The sequence below is a fragment of the Thermobia domestica genome, chromosome 14, assembly GCF_964235325.1.
Source record: "Thermobia domestica chromosome 14, izTheDome1.hap1.1, whole genome shotgun sequence".
Classification (NCBI taxonomy): Eukaryota; Metazoa; Arthropoda; class Insecta; order Zygentoma; family Lepismatidae; genus Thermobia; species Thermobia domestica.
This window is the reverse complement of record NC_137467.1, coordinates 63,890,620-63,912,145: the sequence shown is the minus strand read 5'-3', so window position 1 is coordinate 63,912,145 and position 21,526 is coordinate 63,890,620. Positions and strand designations below refer to the sequence as shown.

At 34.2% G+C, this 21,526-nt stretch overlaps 1 protein-coding gene across 4 annotated transcripts in view; it reads right to left on the bottom strand.

Annotated features, from left to right (window-relative positions):
- Window positions 1-21,526, bottom strand: part of LOC145669707 (uncharacterized) — a 925,722-nt gene that overhangs the window by 667,464 nt on the left and 236,732 nt on the right. For all 4 annotated transcript variants that reach the window (XM_081738014.1, XM_081738011.1, XM_081738010.1 and 1 more), the window contains one exon: window positions 6,090-6,329. In XM_081738014.1, the coding sequence (XP_081594140.1) occupies window positions 6,090-6,324 (235 nt within the window). In that variant the 5' untranslated portion in view covers window positions 6,325-6,329. The remainder of the gene's footprint in view (window positions 1-6,089; window positions 6,330-21,526) is intronic.

Sequence of the window (21,526 nt, the reverse complement as noted above, 5' to 3'; positions counted from 1 at the left end):
GTCCATTTGTGTGGGGGTTTTGTCCATTTATGTGGAGATTGTGACCGTTGCTATGTGTGGGAGTTTTGTCCATTTGTGTGGGGGTTTTGACCGATCGTGTGGGCGTTTTGACATTTCTTGAGTGTGGGGGTTTTGGTTGTGGGGGTTTTGACCGTTCGTGCGTTTGGGGGATTTGTCCATTTGTGTGGGGGTTATGACCGATCCTGTGGGCGTTTTGACATTTCTTGAGTGTGGGGGTTTTGGCTGTGGGGGTTTTGACCGTTCGTGCGTTTGGGGGATTTGTCCATTTGTGTGGGGGTTTTGACCGATCGTGTGGGCGTTTTGACATTTCTTGAGTGTGGGGGTTTTGGCTGTGGGGGTTTTGACCGTTCGTGCGTTTGGGGGATTTGTCCATTTGTGTGGGGGTTATGACCGATCCTGTGGGCGTTTTGACATTTCTTGAGTGTGGGGGTTTTGGCTGTGGGGGTTTTGACCGTTCGTGCGTTTGGGGGATTTGTCCATTTGTGTGGGGGTTTTGACCGATCGTGTGGGCGTTTTGACATTTCTTGAGTGTGGGGGTTTTGGCTGTGGGGGTTTTGACCTAGACCCATTTAAACGAAGTGCGTTAACAATTCAATTTTAATTTGCAGTTGAACTATAATAGTTATTTCAAAGTTAATATATATGTTATTGCATTGTATATATCCTGTTTCATGTTGTAAATGTTCTTTCTTTACGCGCCACACATAGTTATATATATCAATGGAAAGAGGGAGAGCGGAAAACACAAAGGACTGTGAATAACATAATTTAATATTACAGTTAGGAGCAATTACAGTTATCATTTCCTCTCCGCCTTTCTTTTCCGTGTCCTCTATCTCTCTCTCAATTTTATTCGTACGCTCTCTATCTATTTTATTATAAACAAATGAAGACACAGAGGAAAACGAAACTAAAGGAAAAGACGTAAGATTTAAGAATGGAAGAATTTGAAGTAAAAAGGAAAATCAATGTTTTTCATGGAATAATTACATTGTAACACACATACATAGACACCGAACAATTAAGAAACATACATACTTATTATTCTCTCGATTCTGTAATGATTTGCATTTCGTAAACAGAATATGATATTGACACAACTATATAACTTAAAAAACAAATCGTAGTTTGACTGAGACTAAAAATTCATAACCTTAATATTACATCGCACTTAGTACACTGTAACATGCATACATATATACAGGACAATTAAGAAGCATCATACTTATTGTTTTCTCGATTCGACTTTTTGTGTCTTACAGCTCAAAGCATTGCTGATCATGCACAGACAGTTAGTCCCTATAACCTTATTGGAGTTGGAGGTCTATGCTGCAACTGGAGCTGGCAGACAAATGGCTACTCCGGACTCTATAGTCACGCGATGGCTTCGACAATATCGTACTACGATCAGGCTGGTATTTCACGATCTTCTGGTAGTCCTCATGTCTTTACCATGAAGGACGCAAACTTAGTATAAAAAACCTGGTTAAACACACTAGATCTAAGTGAAGCTTCTCACTTTCCTGGTAACACCCAGACAGAGCTTTGAAGGTTTTGTCATGCTCGGTTAGGTACCTGTGTTGCTGAGGTGAAGGAAGATTTCTCAGACGAAGAAAGAATCTCCAAATGCTCATTTGGATCGCAACAGGGAAATGTAGTTTTCTAAGAGGACTCCATATTCACAACATCGAATGAGAGGCACCGTTTTCTGTACCTAGGTATAGTCCAATGTATAACGTTTATCATATGAATATGGGCTTCCTGTATTCGCAGAGACAATATTATATATTCGCAGAGTATTCTGAGATTGATTTTAATTCACTTGCCGCCTCGTGTAGCAGAGATCAACCCCATGAGCTGAGCAGATGAATGGTTTAAAGCACAGTTGGGCTAAGGCAGATCAATCAAGAGCACGGGAAGATCTGTAGGACCTTGTTTCCAGGACAAGACTGCAGGTAGAAGAAGCAAATATATTTGTTGGTCATCTAATTGTTCTACGTCCATAAGAATCGAAAGTGTTATAAATGCATAAGAGTTTTGAATACATTATTAGTGTCACCACTCTAACTCCCAGAACAACACTTTAGAACTACCATTACTTTTCTGTTTTTTTCTCTCTTAGTAACCCTTCCTTGTATTATTTGCCTGTGCAATTCTATTAACAAGGAAAAGACATCTTTTGGATTTAAACTCCAAACTTGGCAATTCGGAATCCAGCCCTCTACAAATGAGCGTCCAAATGCATTGTAAAAAGAACACTTGATTTTGAATTACAGCTTTTCAACGAAAAGGATATCTATATCCTTTCAAACTATATTATTGAACTTAAGATATTCCATAACATCGTAGACTCGATGTAGCCAATGAATGAACATCTTAAACAACAAATGACAATGAACATATTCTACATTACTTCCACTGCTCAATTTGTGAAAATTTGCATTTATTTGGTTCTTTCTCTACAATTCTGTCAAGTTTTTATTTATATATTTTACAGGGTGCGGCATGTAAAACCGGCCCGTCGTAATATTCTGGTATATTGTGTTTTTGGCAACACTTAAAAATTCTACCTTCCTACCAAGAGATGGCGGGTCGAGGTCGGGTCGACTTACGTGACCTGCAGCAGTCACGTGCAGCCGCATCCAGTGAAACTTGTCGAAACCAGTTGAGAAAAAGGCCTCTTTGTGTTAAGCCGGGTGAGTGTCAGTGTGTGATAATGCCGTATTCGATACCCGAGCGTGTTGCCATTGTTGAAGGGTCGGTTCCACCTGTCTGGGTACGTAAATTCCCAAAACAACGATATTGGTCGACAGAAAATCCACACGCAATCCACCAGGTACCCTTGCATGATGAGAAGATTGGTGTTTGGTGTGCCATTTCCGTCACACGCGTTATTGGGCCCATATTCTTTGAGACGACAGTGAACAGTGACGTGTATACGGGAATCCTGGAGGAGTTTTATACACACTTGACCGAAGAGGAGCGTCAGTTATGTTACACCGACCGAGCAGGACGGTGCAACATGCCATACATCAGCTGCATCATTGTCCCTTGTGCATGAGATGTTTACACCAGAGAGGACAATCAGCAAAGGCTTGTGGCCTCCTCGGTCACCGGACTTGTCCACGTGTGACTTTTACTTATGGGGACTGTTAAAGGGAAGAGTATACGAAACAAATCCACACACAATTGAAGAACTCAAGACCAGGATCCAGGATGTCACCAATAGCATTACAACACAAGAACTGACAAGGATATATATGAATCTCCTCAATCGCGCTCACATGTGTGTTGAAGTGGGCGGAGGACACTTTCAGCACCTGCTGTAAAGGCTGCTGTGAAGGTGAGTAGTCATATTCAATACATTACATTTCATTCATGTGTTGTAGTTAATCATATTCAATACATTACATTTCATTTTATGTGTTCACTTTACGGACCGGTTTTACGTGCCGCACCCTGTATATTTTCGGTTATGTCATTTTCATTTTCTAGAATAGAGAAATTCCCAAATAAAGAAATTTCGACCTTGCGGAACTAGAAAATTGGATTAATGACTTACTAATGCTACCTATTCGACCATCACTGGTTCTTCCACCAGACGTGTTACTATACCCCAGATTGGATGTGTTAAATGAAAAATAATTGCATATGCTTCAGTATATCGAGTAAAGTGAGACGAGAAATGCTAATAATTTCAAAAGAGTAAAACACACCGATTTACTCTATGTAACTCAGGTTATGAATTAGACGAATAAAGTGCATTTAGAATAATACTAAACTTTAATAGTGACTTAAACAAACGCCAGATACAATTGTCCCCTATTTACAGATTATAATATTATCTATAAGATGGTAACTCCCATACTGTAATGAGAATATTGAGAAGTAAATAGGTACAGACAAATACACTACAGACACTTTTGTATTACCATTATACGTTTACTTAATTTGTATTTAACATTCACAAATAATAAACTGAGTTCGGTTAACACCTGCCACATCTCATATTTTAAACCTAACAATTACTTACGTATTTAAATTATAATTTTAGCTGGAGACGAAATGTTCTGCAAAAAGATAAGCACTCATTCTCCTTATATGAAACAAGGAAGAATTGCCACAAAAGTGTAAAGAATCAATCATTGTTCCAATTCAAAAGAAAGACGTCTAAACTGACAATAATAATTATCGAGGCATTTCTCTTCTGCCAACATCCTATAAAATCCTTTCAAACATTCTATTACCGAAGACGACATCATATGCAGTGTGGATTAAATGAAAAAGATCAATTATTGACCAAATATTTACCATTCCACGAATATTCGAAAAGAAGTGTTAATACAATACCCCGATACATAAACTATTTATTGATTTTAGAAATGCTTACGGCTCAGTTAGGAAAGAAGCATTGTACAACATTCTTACAGAATTTGGAATACCGAAAAACCCAATTAGATTAATTAAGATATGTTTAAATGAATCCCAAAGTAAAGAATTTCGGGTAGAAAAATTTTTGTCCATGAGCTTTCACGTCAGAATGGCCTGAAACAAGGAGGTGAATTGTCGCCATTATTATTCAACTTAGTCCCAGAATATCCTATAAGGAAAATCAAAGGTAGCAACTAGGGCCGGTATCCAATAGTTATGGCATATTCTGATTATGTAAATTTAATAGGGGATGATAGGAGCATAATAGAACGAAATGCAGGTTTTAATAAACTCTTGGAGGAACATGGGTTTAGAAGTAAATGTAGAGAAAAATAAATATATGGAAGTATGTCGGGATCATAATACGGCAAAAAAATAACTGTTGACTAAAAGCAGGGAATTCGTGTTATTATTCAGTCGAAAATCTCTATTAGTCGCGAATTCTGTCGAGAAATTTGAAGCTCAAATTATATATTATCATAATCATTCCTGTTTATCTGTATGGTTGCAAAACGTGTTCGCTTATTCTGAGGGAAGAACATAGACTAAAAGTATCAGAGAACAAGATCCTGAGGCGAATATTGGAACCAAGAGGAACGGGAATGGGGAATGGTGGAAACTTCATGAGGAACTACATAATTTATACGGTTTACCAAACATTGTTAGGATCATTAAGTCTAGGAGGCTCAGGTGGGCAGGTCATGTAGCTAGGATAAAAGGAAGTAATAACACTTTCAAAGTCTTATTTGGAAAACCAATCGAGAAACAATCATTAGGAAAACCTAGGCGCAAATGGGAGGATATTACTAAGATGTTTCTCTCAGAAATAGGAATAGAAAGTAGAAACAGGATACAGTTGCCTAAGGGTAGAAGCCAGTGGAGACCTTTCGAGAACTCTCGAAAATGTGAATCGAAGTCACGACCTTACAATTAAAAGTCCCAGAGCTAGCATGAACATCATTTCCGCATTCCTTTTGAAAAAAAAAAGATTGACATTCATAACCGTCGTAAAGGCTGTTGTTTTCCTTTTCGTCTTTTTCACTCTACTATGGATGCGAGACTTATGGTCACTGTCTTCCATTCCAGTAGATATGTTCGTTTATGTATGGAAACTTAGGTAACAAAACCAATAAGTGTTAAGCGTGTGTATAATCTCGAAATACTCTCAAATGAATGTTATTTCTTCAACAATTAACATTTCAATATGTCTTATTACATTTAAAATATATAAACTATATTTGCACAAATCCATTCCCAGTTACAAAGCTTTTGTTGAACCTGGCACTTTTGGCTTACTATTTCCTAAGGTACCCAAAGTTGGACTTAGAGGATTTTAAGTTCAAGACAGCTATAATCAGTGTAGTCATTCTTTTTGGAATAGCTGTACAAAATTTTTCGGTTATTCGTTTTGTTGTGATAGAGAATAGAAAACTCACTGATTATATTCACAGTAAATGCTTTGGTATAAATCGATTAAGATTTACAATTTTAGAAATTTGAATTTCTTAAAGATTCTATAGTGTACGTAAATAAAAGGTTCGTAGAGATGTATACTTGTAATGTTTCTAAATACATATTGTCAACAACGTACCTGTAATTTATTACTTCAAGCAACAATTATTTAAAAATATATTTACCTTTTAACCTTTGATTGTCCTGTACAGACCTCCGATAGCGAGTGACGGCATTCTTACTCCCAGTATATGAATTATAATTTTCGTGAATATTATCATTCTGGAATATTTTCGATTTATGTTCTTGCAGAAACTTAGGAAATAGGTTTTCATTTTTTGAAGATTTTGTGCCTGCACATTCCGCATTCGTAAGTATGTTGTATAAAAATAAAATATGCACAAAATGGATTTGAATCATCTTTGCTGGAATGAGTATGAAACAAAACTACAGTATATACTTAGAACCATTTTATTACAACTTTTACACACACACACAAATATATATACACTTTTTGGCAAAAATGAGATGTTCGTCAAATTTTAATGCCTATAAATGGATATTTCTTTGAGCAATAAAAGCAAATGTTAATATGAATGGTATATATTCCAAACTATTTAGTGTTGACTTTGCTCTTCTTGTACAAGGAAACATCCATTTATAGACGTATCTCATTTTCGCGGAAAAGTAACATTGGCAATTTTAGACCCAAGCTATATATATATATATATATATATATATATATATATATATATATATATATATATGTATGTATGTATGTATATATATATATATATGTGTGTATGTATATATATATTGGTATTTTGAATTATATTTAGTTGCAGGAAAGTGTAAATAGTTAACTATACCTTTATTGATGATGAATAAGGATATAAGAGTCTTAATTTTAAAGTAAGACAATACGTATTGAAGTCCGAAACATTTGTAGCGTTAAGGCAATCATACCGAATTTACTAAGAATGATCACGTTGAACGATGGGCATTTCACAAGTGACGACAGAACTGTAAGCTCTAACCTGAGTATGAAATATCCAGAATCCAATATAACATCCAGAATTCAAACATTCAAACTTTAAACATCCAGAATTCAAAATAAAATATTTCATATTTTCCTTAATGCGACGAATATAAGCTTACAAATATGTTCCACCACTTTTCAATATGAATGGCCTATACTCATTACAAATTACAACAAATATGTAAGGGCACTTTTCATTTTAATTGTATAAAACTCTTTATGACTAAGTTTTTTTTAAAGCAACAAATGATCATACTTTTTCTGAGTGATTCATCTCTGTTGAGGCAATAAGAATGTTAATTTTGAAAAATGTCATAGACGAAAGTTTGGTGGATGTAAAAGGAGCATGACACCATCACTGTATCGTGAAGGAGACACATACAAAGTGCCATGAACAATATTTTCTTAGTCTACACTTGACTCTTTACAAGTAACCTTGACTATTAATTCTTCATATGGAGGACTCTTGAGGATATATCTTACATATACTACAAATCTCACGATAATAAAATCATATGGTATCGTCATTACTCTAAGCACAAGTATGTTAAATATTATATAGTTACTACAAGTTATTGTGAACAACACTTGATAACATTTCGCATTCTTAGTTACAATAGGTCATTATACCATATTAAACAGTAGTTAATGAACCAAGCAAATTGTTTCACTGTATATTTAAACTACAAACAAATAACACGTAAGTCAATTTATACTTCATTGCTAGACAATTCAGTATAGCTGCAATGATTATACATTAAGTAACTAACGCAAATTAAACAATCTTGGCATTGTTCAATAAAAATCCAAATTTAATAAAACCTAAAGCTAAATTATTAAAACTTAAAAAAACACAAAGAAGTGATTATATATATATATATATATATATATATATATATATAATGCTTTTCATTTCAATAATATATTATTTTTCCTTTCAACATGTTACATTTCTCACGACTCAGTGTTTTGTACAGATCGAGAAATATAACAAAGCTTACGGATCAATGGAAATTGCTAAGAGACTTTACTTCGATTATCAAGTAACTTTCCTGGTAAATATTTAATTATTTGTTGTTAGTCTCTTCTAATTTGAAGCACATCCACTCACTGGGGAAGAACTACGCGTCGTTTAGGACAAGGACAGATTTGGTACCTCTCTTCTGAGCAGAAGACCGAGTTTCATATTTTTCACATATCACAAGTGACTCTTTTGGTTGAATACAGAGTCAGTTTCTTTACAATGTTTGTTTGATATAATGTTAATTCCATTGAATTTAGGAAAGCATTTATAATTTAGAGGTCCAACACATTGACTAGAAATTTATAATACAAGTAATTATATTTTCTAGGTTCTTAATTTTTTTTATGGTCAACTAGTTACAAAGAAAAGAGTAATGTGTTATTTTCAGTTTAGTGCTTGGTTAAATTTTAATCTTTTTGCAATGTGTTTAAAAATCCTGTTGTTAATTGGACAGTCATGCTTTTGACGTCAGCACTGTGTTGTAATTCGGTTTGTGGAGCACGTGTTACCTGTATTTAAAGGGTTTCCTGGATTTAGGGAGTATTCCAATCTTTGATGCAGTTTGTGGTATTGTAGTAATGGTTCATGTCAGAAGAGAAAATATATTGTTTGGAGTCAACTTAACCTCATAGATATTATTGGTATAAAGAAATATATTTATCTGGTTCCGATTCATTTCTAGCTTCAAGTAACGTTTGGTATTTTTTTCACATTTGAGGCAGTTTGTTTATGTTGACATATTCTCGCAATATTAACACCTTATGTTGTTCTAAAGACCTGTTCTCAACATTGTTTGGTCACTTAATAATGACTGATTGAGAATAAGAATTTACTTGGAGAATTATTATTATTATTATTATTATTATTATTATTATTATTACTACTTTGCATTTTCAGAGTTAGGTAGTAAACTAATTTGACATCTCGTGAGGATAATAAAAGGAATCTGAAGCAAATAAGGCTTATGATACCAGTGGTTTTTGGTGCTGTCTACTCCACGAGGATCCTACGAAATTTAAGATGTCAACCTAAAATCTCGCAATATAATATAACAGGTAAGTAATTGATATCCGATAACAAATTCCGCTTTTTGATCTAACAGTAAGCTGTACGCTCTACAAGTCTATTAGTGTATCTGACATATAACGGGTATGTTTCGGTTTTAGGTTGAGAAAGCAGAGTCCTGGCTTGGTGAGCTTTCATTATTGTAGTATATATTACTAGTTACACCAAATGGAACATAGTGGCTCACGTTACTAAAGTCATATCTAGATTGAACTGATGTATCAGAAAGATAGAGAGGGAAGTGGAAAGAAGGAAACATATTTATTCACGTTCTTCTTAATATGGAACCAGCTACTGGTGTTTTGCAAATCGTTATTTATATGAAATTGTAGGTATTAGTTCACTGCTTCTATTTTAGTAGTGCTACCTAAATAAGTCGTGTATTGCTTGCAAAGTTATAATTTTCAAATTGTCGTGCCAATTCGGAAATCCCAGTCCACTCTATTTCGTCGCATTCGCAAACTTCGGTAAACCAGAAGGAAATATCGTATTGAGCCACATGAGTTGTTGACCCCAGCTCAGGTACAGAGGAGAATGGGTATATAGAGACAAGTGCTGCATCATTAGTGGGATGTTTGTTTCTTGATACACCTTATAAAATGCGATGAAAACTAGGTGTTTTTTTTTTTAAATCAAAATGCACATAAAGAGTGGTTGAGCAAGGGTCAACGTAGAGAACCAGTCGTCAAAGAGAAGCGTTTTGAGTGAGAAGTGTGTGCGTGGTGAAATAACGAGCACCCACTTCATTTCGTTCCTCATGGTTCTAGATCAATGGTGACTTTCCTTCGAGTAGTTGTCGTGAATGTATGCTTTAGTATCTTATAGTGGTAAGCCGTGAGTGTGCGCTTGCGCAACAGGATAAGATATATTCTGTCTCAGCTTCAGAAACCAAATAAACATTGGAGGAAATAACAACATCGAATTGATATCATACGCAGAATATAGTGTAGGTACGACTAATAAACTGATGATGTGGTGAAAGATGTTAAGCAAATGTGCTCCGTATTATCTGTGTTTTATATCTGGTAACGTAAACAGGAGATATTGCAAGGGATGTATAACAGACAGTAAGTAACAGTGGTATATATTTTGTTATTAGAATTGAGTTTGTTGAATATAAAATAATGAAACAAATTTTTATTGCAAATTGTGGACTAGTAGTAACGTAATCAAAGTAGAATTCCATCAAGAAAGATGTATCAGCAATAGTACCAGTCACCTTAGTACGATATATTCGGAGTTGACAATTTATATGTAAAATTAATTGGGATATAAACACTAGATAATTTGATATAATTGAAATCGACAAGAAATATAGTTAAGGAAGCTAGAAGTTTCATAGTTGCCAGTTCTGGTAGAGAAAGAATCTAAGTAATAACATTAAGTAATCATGAGTTTGTACGGAAGTTTTGTTTTTGTTAAAGGTAGAGAAAGAAAACTAATAATGTAAACAACCTGAAACACAAGCTCATGTCGAAAACGTCGGTGGACTAGCGATGAGCAACCAGAGACCTCTGGGCAAAAATTGGATGCTCCGGAGTGACTATCCTCTGTAGCCTCACTTCCGTATTGAAAAGTATACCACTTGGGTTCTACCAGCGGCAGAGACGCGACAAACACTAATGTGCCATAAAATTACTCCTCCAAAATCTAAAATTGCCTACATGTGTGCCAGGGCGCCGATTTCTCTGTACATTTGGGGAGGGGTCATTCAGATGCAGAAAGATAAATTGAGCCAGAAGAAAGATTAGATCCATTGAATAATTGTAAATGGTGCCTGAAGCGACCTAAAATTTTGAATTCGATTACAATGCATAGTAAAGGGGAAAACCTGGAAGAAACCTTTGAAATATAGAAATGGCTTAAGAAAATGAACGGGAGATATCTTGGATAATAGAAATAGAAAAAGAGACCAATGTAATCTTGTATAACGTTATCATGGCGGCCTCTTGAAGTTCGCCATCTTGAATTCAGGTAAAAATTTTCACATAAGGAGAGAGTGATGTGACATATCGTTTTGAGGTAGCATTTCACCACAAGCATAAATCTGGCATTGTTTTCAAGTTACCTATAATCATGTAATAGTTATTACTTGAGAAAAACGAATTGCTTCGATTTAATGTTATTTTATTGTAGTTATGGACATCAGATTTGTAAGAATGTTGGAAGTTTTATAAATGAACTGAAAGAAACTGCTAGAGAAAGCTAAATCTTTGTTTCGCTATGAACTGCAAATAAGTTTCCATCAAGATGATTCATAGTTAGGGATGCACACGAGACGAGTCGAGACAGGATTTTCCTGACAAAATTCGAGTCGAGATATGGCTCTTCCAATAGAGAAATATACATTTTTCGAGTCAAGACATCACTTTTACAGCACATTTTCGAGACGAGACAGCCACAAATCTTGTCTCGTGCGCAACCCTCTTCATAGTCCATTATGAGAAAAGAGAAAAATTATAACTTGGAAGAAATTGAAATATCCCTTATTGTGTAGTAGGTTTGTGGTAAATTTTCAATCTTATTTGCTACATAGTTCACTTTTGACACATCTAGGAAAATATTGTCTGTGGTCCTTCACTATCTGCAAACGAAACTGCTTCTCGTGGTAATCTATTAGTTTCACTCCTCTTTCTGCTGCACCGTTTGTTACGTGAATAAATTTAGCTATTATCTTTCCTTGAAGATAATTATTATTAATTGAAAATGAAATCGGTTCACACTTAAGAAACCCTTTGGGTATTTTAAATCTCTCGATTAAAATTTGTGTGTTTGTTGTAACGAAATCACTGATTTCTCTTTTCACAAGACTTTTTATCATATCACCTCTTTCGTCAAGCTTCTTTGCTGTTTCACGGTTTCCCGTTACAGTTTTAATTCTTTCGATCATTTTTTTCATAATGCTAAATTTATTTAAAAAAAACGCTAGGTGTGCCTCCACCAAGTACCAGACATGGCGAGAAAATTTATAAAGAGCCACTTCAGACAATTCTATATCTATTTGTCTATAACTGTACAAACCTTTCAAAAATTGCAGGTCTTGTAATGGTGAATGGGATGCTCGATCACATTTAAACCAAGCTTGCACATATATCAGAAAAATGCATACTCTTCGAAGATTCGATTCTATTTGCTTCGTTAAACAAAATTGTTGGCGAAAAAGAAATGTTTGTAAAACGTAGATTGCTTTTCCCATTAACCCTGCATGGTGAATTGCTCCAGGCAAACGAAAGAAAACGCCTCCGGAACGTATGCCACTCAAGAATATGATGACCAGTCCTAAAAATTCCCTGTAATCTTCTCTGCGATGTCCTGCTTCTACAAGTTTGATAGCAAAATTCAACACTTCATTTCCTACATAGGAAATATTGTCCTTTACATCATCATCATCAATTTCTGGAAAAAAGTTAGTGCAATCTATTTTAGACCACTCTCTCTGAAAACGCTTAAATAGAGGAACGCCTGGTCCAGCTACAAACCAAACACAACACTTATCAAACCAATTCATAAATGGGGTGTCTTCAGGGAAGGAATATAATTTTTTGGAGCTTCTTCTCTAGCAGAACGCAAGCACCGTTGACATGACCCATATTGCACGGAGTAGTGTGACAACAAACTGTCTGCATGAACTTTACCAAGTTCAATTCTTCAAGTGAATGAACTATAATAAAAACAATATGTTTTCTTGATGATGACAAAATGGGAACAGTAATTAGACTCTCATGACGATGCTGTAATAATTATTGATAATCTTTCGACAGTGTCTCTGGTAGTCAATTTTGGAAGTAGTTTTCCGTCCCAATGCACAACTAACGCACTTAGTGCACTCTGAAATTGTTTCTTATAGTCCTTGGCAACTTCGCTAAGAATTTTCTATTGGCATTAGTGAATGGAAGACGTATTTATCACTAGTTTCTATACATCATGGCCAAATGCTTCTGCCACCACCGTCAGATCTATCAGTGACCTTGTATCCATCAAGAACAGCAACAGTCTTGGAGTAATAAAATTAGTTTTTTTCCCTTTTACATCTCTTAGAGGGTCCGGGCACACATGCATCCATTTTTACATCTTCTCTCACATTCTCAGCTGGGCTTTTCTCTTCATTACTTGAACTGTTCACCTCCACGTCTTTTGGTGTGTAAAGTTCAAACAAATCATTTTCAGAAGTGGCTTTTCTTTTGCGTTTCTCTTTCTTTTAAAGCCGTGCATATCCCTTTGGTTCTTTTCGTGCCAAACTCATGTCTTTACCAAGTATGTTACCATTTCGTCCCTCCTGTCTTTGATAACTCTCTATCTGTCTTGATTTCAATAATGCCTAGAGCATTAGCGTGTACTATATGAAATAAATCAGGCAAGATTTTTGACAAAGCTACTTATTTTTTGCCTTTGCACTTCACTCGATATTTCATTGTTCTTCTGTAATGCTCAGTATTTCTCATACAATACAATCAGTTTGTCAGCACTGCGTTGGGTATTCTTTACTGGGATCCTTGACATTTACAAAAGTACCTCAGTTTCTTTAACAGCTTATCGTGCACTTTCCCTAACTGTCAGATTTACTGTTCACAAGTTGTAGAAAAGGGCCCTCAACACTTACTTGATTGACGGTAATTTACTTTCCAGAATCTGTTCATTGGCACAACGAATTAAATAAATTCCCTTCCGATACATATTGTATCCTCAGCTTGCATTTTTCCATTAAAATTCGCTAGAAAATTGAAATATCCAACTGTTAATCCTGACATTTGAACTAAAATAACTTAAAAAAAAAAAAACAAGTTTCGTTCCCATCCTAACATGGGTGGGCCGTAAAAGGCAATACCTTCTCTGTGACCAGAGTTCAATCCTTTCCTCTGTAGCTTACAAATACTAAAATAGATATAAAATATTTTGATGAGCTTCAATTTAATATTAAAAATCGAATGTCAGGCAGCAAAACTACTGCGGGCAAACTAAACTTTTTGCCTACAAAATTATACTTAAAATATTTTCTATATTTATGCATTTACATTTTAAACAACTTACAAAGTACAAACACATCATTTGCTACTGCCATATATTGACCAACTAAAAAACCAAATTAAGTAGGAAGTAATTACATTGTTTGATATGACGGAAATAAATATGCTAGTCCAATAATTAAATGCATTAATACAATTATGATTGTTACGGTATTTACTAAAATTAATATAGGATTGAATAATAGTGCCACAAGCACAACTTTGGCAATTATCTGTGAAAAGGAGAAATCTTTTCATTGGTAATAATTCTTACAGGACTAAAGCTATCTTTAAAATAGTGCCAGATTTGTGCTTGTGGTGAAACGCTACCTCAAAATGACATGTCACATGAGTCATGTGACATGACCCCAGTAGTACTCCCCCGTATATTGAACCGAGTCAGCCAATTTTTGTGACGTCATAGGTCAAAGGTCAATGACTCTGGCCGGGGTCAATGACCCCGGGGTACTTACACCACCCCTCTAAGTTTTGGCAGGGATTCTTTGGCCCATCCCCTAAATTTTGGCATGGGTACATAGGACCACCACACAGATTTTGGAAACTCCCAAATCTAAAAATTTGGTGTGGTAGCCTATCACCATGGCATGTACCTCTATCAGTATTGGGGCTCTATCTCGTTCTCTTTTATGCGTAGAAAAATTGCCAAAAAGTCAAATTTTGGTTTTTTTTTGACAATTTATCAAATTTGATTAGGTATAATGACCTTATAAAATTATATGGGCGAATAAGGGGGTCATTCCCCTTCATAAGACATGGGAATATTAATGCACCCCTTTAAAATTTTGGGAGGGTTAATTTGGCCCACCCCTTCAGATTCGCAAATTGCCCAATTTAAAAAAATTGGTATCATAGTACAGGACCCTAATATATGTTCTAAATTTGGGTGGTCAACCTCGTTTCCTTTTAGGGGTGAAAAACTGCCAAAATATAAACTTAAGCAATACGTTGCACCACGTGTTTCGTTTACGGCCCATTTTATCCCCCTTGATGAGGTCGTACTACCTTATAAGGTTATATGGTCATGTCTAGGGGTCCATTCTCTATCATAAAACATAGGTACATTGGTGCACCCCTTTAAAATTTGGTAGGGGTACCTTGTCCCACCCCTTCAATTTTGGAAATTGTTTTATGTAAACTTTTGGTATAATAGTACTGGACAGTAATATGTACCACTATTAATTAGGTGGTCCACCTCCTTCCTTTCATGGATAAAACATTGCTAAAATATAAACGTAAGCAATACGTTGTACCACGTGTTTGGTTTTGACCTAAGTTATCACCTTTTATGCGGTTTTATTATTGTATATGTTTATATGGGTATGTATAGGGGTCAATTAACTTACATAAGACATAGGTATATTAGTGCACACACCTTAAATTTTCGAATTTGTTTACTTTAAAAATTCGGTATCATAGTATAGGACCCCAATATGAATTACTATAAATCTGGGTAATCCAGCCCGTTCTCTTTTATGGGTAAGAAAAATTGCTAAAAATCAAATTTCGGAGGTTATTGATTCCCTTTGATGAGGTCTTATTACCTTATCTAATTATCTGGAAATGTATAGGAGTCTATTCTATTTCTTAAGATATAGATACCTTGGTGCATCCGTTGAAACATTTGAAGGAGTACATTGGCACCACCTAAAATTTGGACCCTAATAGGTATAAATTTGGGTGGTACATTTTGTTCCCTTTTATGGATAAAAATGTTAAAACTTCAAATTTCCGAGGTTATTGACCCCTTTGATGCGGTTTAATTACCTCTTATAAATATATGAATGTGTTTAGGGGTTTATTTTCTTTACAAGACATGAGTACATTGATGCTTTCATCTTAAAATTTAGTAGAGGAATATTGGCTCACCCTTAAGATTAGGAAATTGCCCAATTTGGTATAATGATATAGGTTCTTAATATATACCATTATAAATCTCGTAAACTTTCATGGGTAAAAATTACCAGAAATTGGTAAGACCACGTGTTAGATTATTGACTCAATTTATTCCTTTTGATAGGGATTTAGCACGTTATATGGGTACGTACAGAGGTTTGTTACCTTTATATTTTTATGTTCCCTTCTAAATTTGGTTGGGGTTCATAGGACGATTTTCTATGTGGAAATTACCAAATAAAATTCGGTAATCGTTCTCTAGGACCCGTTGTAAATTTTGGTGTCCCTCTTATGGCCAAAGATTTAAATTAGAAGGTTATTGACCTTTCTTGATACGACTTTATTATTGAATGAGTACAGGATTTATTACTTTTTCATAAGACACAGATGTATTAGTATACTAATCTTAAATTTTGGGATGGGCACATTTCTTATTGTTAAATCAATAATTGGTAATTGTTCTTAGAACTCAGTGGTATGTCATTCTTTGGGTAAATTATTGTCAAATATTAATATAGTGATGTGATGAGTTATTGACCCACGATAGGATTATGGGTCCAGGACATTAGTACATTTAATATTTGTAGGATAATTTGAGAATTGTCAAAATGAAATTACGTGATTGGTCTCTAATATTCTCGCCTATGAACTAAAATATAATCGTAAGCAATACGTTGCACCACGTCATTGTCCCTGATAAAGTAGTGTACAGCAAAACCGTATAATTGTTAATCGAATAGTTAAAAACGGCATAAAGTTTGACGGTTAACCGTGAAATTTTTAAGTTTGAAAATTTTGTTTTCAAAAATTTTAGTTTGAAAAATTTTGTTTGAAAATTTTTGCTTGAACTTTTTTGTATTTTTATTTTTTTTGTTTGAAAATTTTCGTTTTTCATTTCAAAATTATTTGAAAAATTTCGATTGAATTTTTTTTGAAAATTGATTTAAAATTTTTATTGAAATTTTTTGTTTCGAAATTTTTGTTTAAATTTTTGTTTGAAAAAGTTTGTTTTAATTTTTTTAAATTTGTTTACTCATTGGTAAAAACCGGAAATGTTTATAACAAAAACATCTGTGAACACTGTTTATCATGATGCAATAATACACGTTAACATGGGGTTGTACTTGAAATGAAAAACTCAAATCATTGAAATGGATCATTTTATTACACTGCACTGGTTAATCACATACGTCCATGTCAGATGAAAGGTCTGGATATTGTTGATAGAATGTATTTTGAACTTCTTGCACTAATTCGTTTTTTAGCATATACTTTTTATTCCAATTAAAGTCTTCTAAGGTCTATTGCAATATCGATATAATGAAATGGTTAATTCTAAGATTTAGGTATAACGAGAGACGTACGTAGAACCATTCTTTTTAATTTGGAAGTCGTGATAAACAGAAGTTTAGTATGGGGCTCGAAATTTGAACGTTCAATAATCAATCGACATAAAACAATACTTTGAACAGTAGTCACAACTCACAGTCTAAGATCATTGTTGGTGGTTGGTTTTTACCTTGAGCTTTCAGAAATCTGATAGGCAACGTTATTGAATCTTATGACTCATAGACTAAAGGCAATGCATGCTACAACACGTTGAAATTTAATCACAACTCACTGTCTAAGGTGACGTAATTTGATCACTAGCAAAATTATTGTCCATGCAAATTGATTGGCTGATCACTACCCTTCATGCAATCTGGATGGTTGATCTCTATTAACAAATAAACGGTTTTGATCTTATTTATCAGTGAATGCGAAATGTTGAACTAGTGTTCAAACCAAGATTTTTAAACAGTAATCAATAAATATTAAACAAAACTTAAAACTGTATGCAGCAAAGATTTGAAAATCATCCGTCAATCAGATTGCATGAAAGATAGCTATCAACCAATCAGATTGCATGAAGGATAGTGATCAGCCAATCTAATTGCATGAACAATAACTTTACTAGTGGTCAGACTACGTCACTTTAGTAGTTATGATTAAATTTCAAAGTGTTGTAGCATGTATTGCCTTTAGTCTATGAGTCATAAGATTCAGTAACGTTACCTATCAGATTTCTGAAAGCTCAAGGTAAAAGCCAACCACCAACAATGACCTTAGACTGTGAGTTGTGACTACTGTTCAAAGTATTGTTTTATATCGATTGATTATTGAACGTTCAAATTTCGAGCCCCATACTAAAATTCTGTTTATCACAACTCCCAAATTTAAAAGAATGGTTCTACGTACGTCTCTCGTTATACCTAAATCTTAGAATTAACCATTTCATTATATCGATATTGCAATAGACCTTAGAAGACTTCAATTGGAATTAAAAGTATACGATAAAAACAAACTAGTACAAGAAGTTATAAGTACATTACATCGACAATGTCCAGATCTTTTATCTGATATGGACGTATGCGATTATCCAGTGCAGTGTAATAAAATGATCCATTTCAATGATTTGTGTTTTACATTTCAAGTACAACCCCATGTTCTAACGTGTATTATTGCATCATGATAAACAAGTTCCCAGATGTTTTTGTTCTAAACAGTTCCGGTTCTTTACCAAAGAGTGCACAAATTTTTAAAAAATTCAAACCCAAATTTTCCAAGCAAATATTAAACAAAAAATTTTCAAACTAAAAATTTTAAGAAAAATTTTCCACAAAAAAATTTTCAAACTTAAATTTTTGAAACGAAAAAATTTTCAAACAAAAAAATTTCAAAAAAAATTCAAACGCGATTTTTCAAACTAAAAATTTCAAAAAAATTCGAAACAAAAAATTTCAAACGTAAATATTTTCGGTTTTGAAAAAATAAACCAGAAAGTTTCAAATTTCAAACTAATATATTTGAAAACAAAATTTTCACGGTTAACCCTCAAACTTTATCCGGTTTCTAACTATTCGATTAACAAATATACGGTTTCGCTCTTCGCTATCTCATGAAGAACAATCACATGGTGCAACGTATTGCTTACGTTTTTATTTTGGCCCATAGGCCCATAGGCCCATAGACCAATCATGTAATTTCGTTTTGACAATTCTCAAATTATCCTACAGAGTTTAAATGTACCAATGTCCTGGACCCATAATCCTTTCATAGGTCAATAACTGATCAGATGAACATACTAATATTTGACAAATAATTTACCCAAAGAATGAGATACCACCCAATTCTAAAAACAATTACCAATTTTTGATTTAACAATAAGAAATGTGCCCCTCCCAAAATTTAAAATTGGTAAACTAATACACTTGTGTCTTATGAAAAAAGTAATAATCATGTACTGGTTCAATAATAAAGCCGTATCAAAAGAAAGGTCAATGACCTTCTAATTTAAATCTTTGGCCATAAGAGGGACACCAAAATTTACAATGGGTCCTAGAGCTCAATTACGAATTTTATTTGGTAATTCCCAAATAAAAGAATGTCCTATAAACCCTAACAAAAATTAAAAGGGAACATAAAAATATAAAAGTAATAAACCTATGTACATAACCACAAAACGTGCTAAATCCTTATCAAAGGGAATAGATTGAGTCAATAATCGAACACGTGGTCATACTAATTTCTGGTAATTTTTACCCATGAAAGGGTGCGAGATTTATAATAGTATATATTAAGAACCTATATCAAACTGGGCAGTTTCCTAACCTTAAGGGTAAGCCAATATACCTCTACCAAATTTTAAGATGAAAGCATCAATGTACTCATGTCTTGTAAAGAAAATAAATCCCTAAAAACATTCATATAGTCATAAGAGGTAGTAAAACCGCATCAAAGAGGTCAATAACCTCCGAAATTTGAATTGTATCATTTTTTATCCATAAAAGGGAAAAAAATGTACCACCCAAATTTATACTAATATTATTAGGGTCCAAATTTAAGGTGGGGCCAATGTACTCCTTCAAATGTTTCAACGGATGCACCAATGTATCTATATCTTAAGAAATAGAATAGACCCCTTTGCATACTCATATAATCATATAAAATAATAAAACCAAATAAAATGGAATAACTTAGGTCAAAACCAAACACGTGGTACTACGTATTACTTACCTTTATACAGTGGAGTCTCTTCAATTTGAAGTCCAAGGGGACAAGAAAAAATTCGAATTATCAAAACTTCGAATGAACCAAAAACTCTCATTTTAAAGTAAAATCAAGGGAACAAAATAACTGTACTGTATATGAAAAACTACTAAACATGCAATGCACCTTACCTGTAAAGCACCACATTTTCGTAAGGATAGGCGCCGCGATTCGACATTTACCATAATGCACACCGATATATCACAAACGAATCTACATACCTTTTTGTCACTGTTTTAGTTCAGTTAAAAACAATTGCACAAATATCTCGTTCTTGCAAGTCATTTGCTGGTGGAGGACAGGGTTTAAGGTCATTGACATTTATACAGAAGGGATGAACACTTCCAGGTTATTGAGGAGGTGGAGAGATGCGTACCATCTTCTGCCAGATTCTCTATAGTGGGACGGAGTCCAGCTGAGGTGGTATCAAAAAAAGTATCTTTCCCATGGTCGCTTCTGGATATAATAACATATAAATAAAAACAAGTTGAAATTACATTGTTCTATTTGCAGTTTGTCGAACACTGCAAATTTTCCAGTGTAAATACTTCGAATTATCCAAACAGAAGTTTCAAATGTTCGATTTACCCACGATTTTTTAACCATTGTTTTTAATACAGTTTTCAAGAGGAATAAGCTTTTGTTCGAATTATCCAATAATTCGAATTATCCAAGTTCGAATTAAAAAGAGTCCGCTGTATTTTAGCAATTTTTTACCTATGAAAGGGAACGAGATGGACCATCTAATTAGTAGTGATATATATTAAGGTCCAATACTATTATACCAAAAGTTTAAATTAAATAATTTCCAAAATTGAAAGAGTAGAACAAGGTACTCGTCCCAAATTTTTAAAGGGGTGCACCAATATATCCATATCGTATGTAAAAAATGGACACGTATACATATCCATATAATCATATAAGGTAATAGGAACTCATCAAAGGAGATAAATTGGGCCAAAAACTAAACACGTGGCCGTACTAATTTTCGACAATTTTGTACCCATGAAAGCGAACGATATGGACCACCAAAATTTATCATGATACATATTGATGTCCTGTGCTATTATACCAAATGCTTAAATTGACCAATTTCCAAAATTGAAGGGGTGGGCCAAGGTACAACTCCCAAAATTTTAAAGGGTTCTATCAATGTATCATTGTCTTATGTAAGATAATTGACCCCTATACATACCCATATAACCATATAAGGTAATAGGACCTCATCAAAGGGGAGAAATTCGGCCGAAAACCAAACACGTGGTACAGCGTATTGCTTATGTTTCTATTTTTGTATTTCTTTTGCCCATGAAAGGGAACGAAGTGGATTTCCCGAATTTATCATGATACATATTAAGGTCCTATGTTATGATACCGAATCCTTAAGTTGATTAATTTCCAAAATTAAAGGGGTGGACCAAAGTACTACTACCAAAATTTTAAAGGGGTGCACCAATGTACGTATGTTTAGATAGAGAATGGATCCCT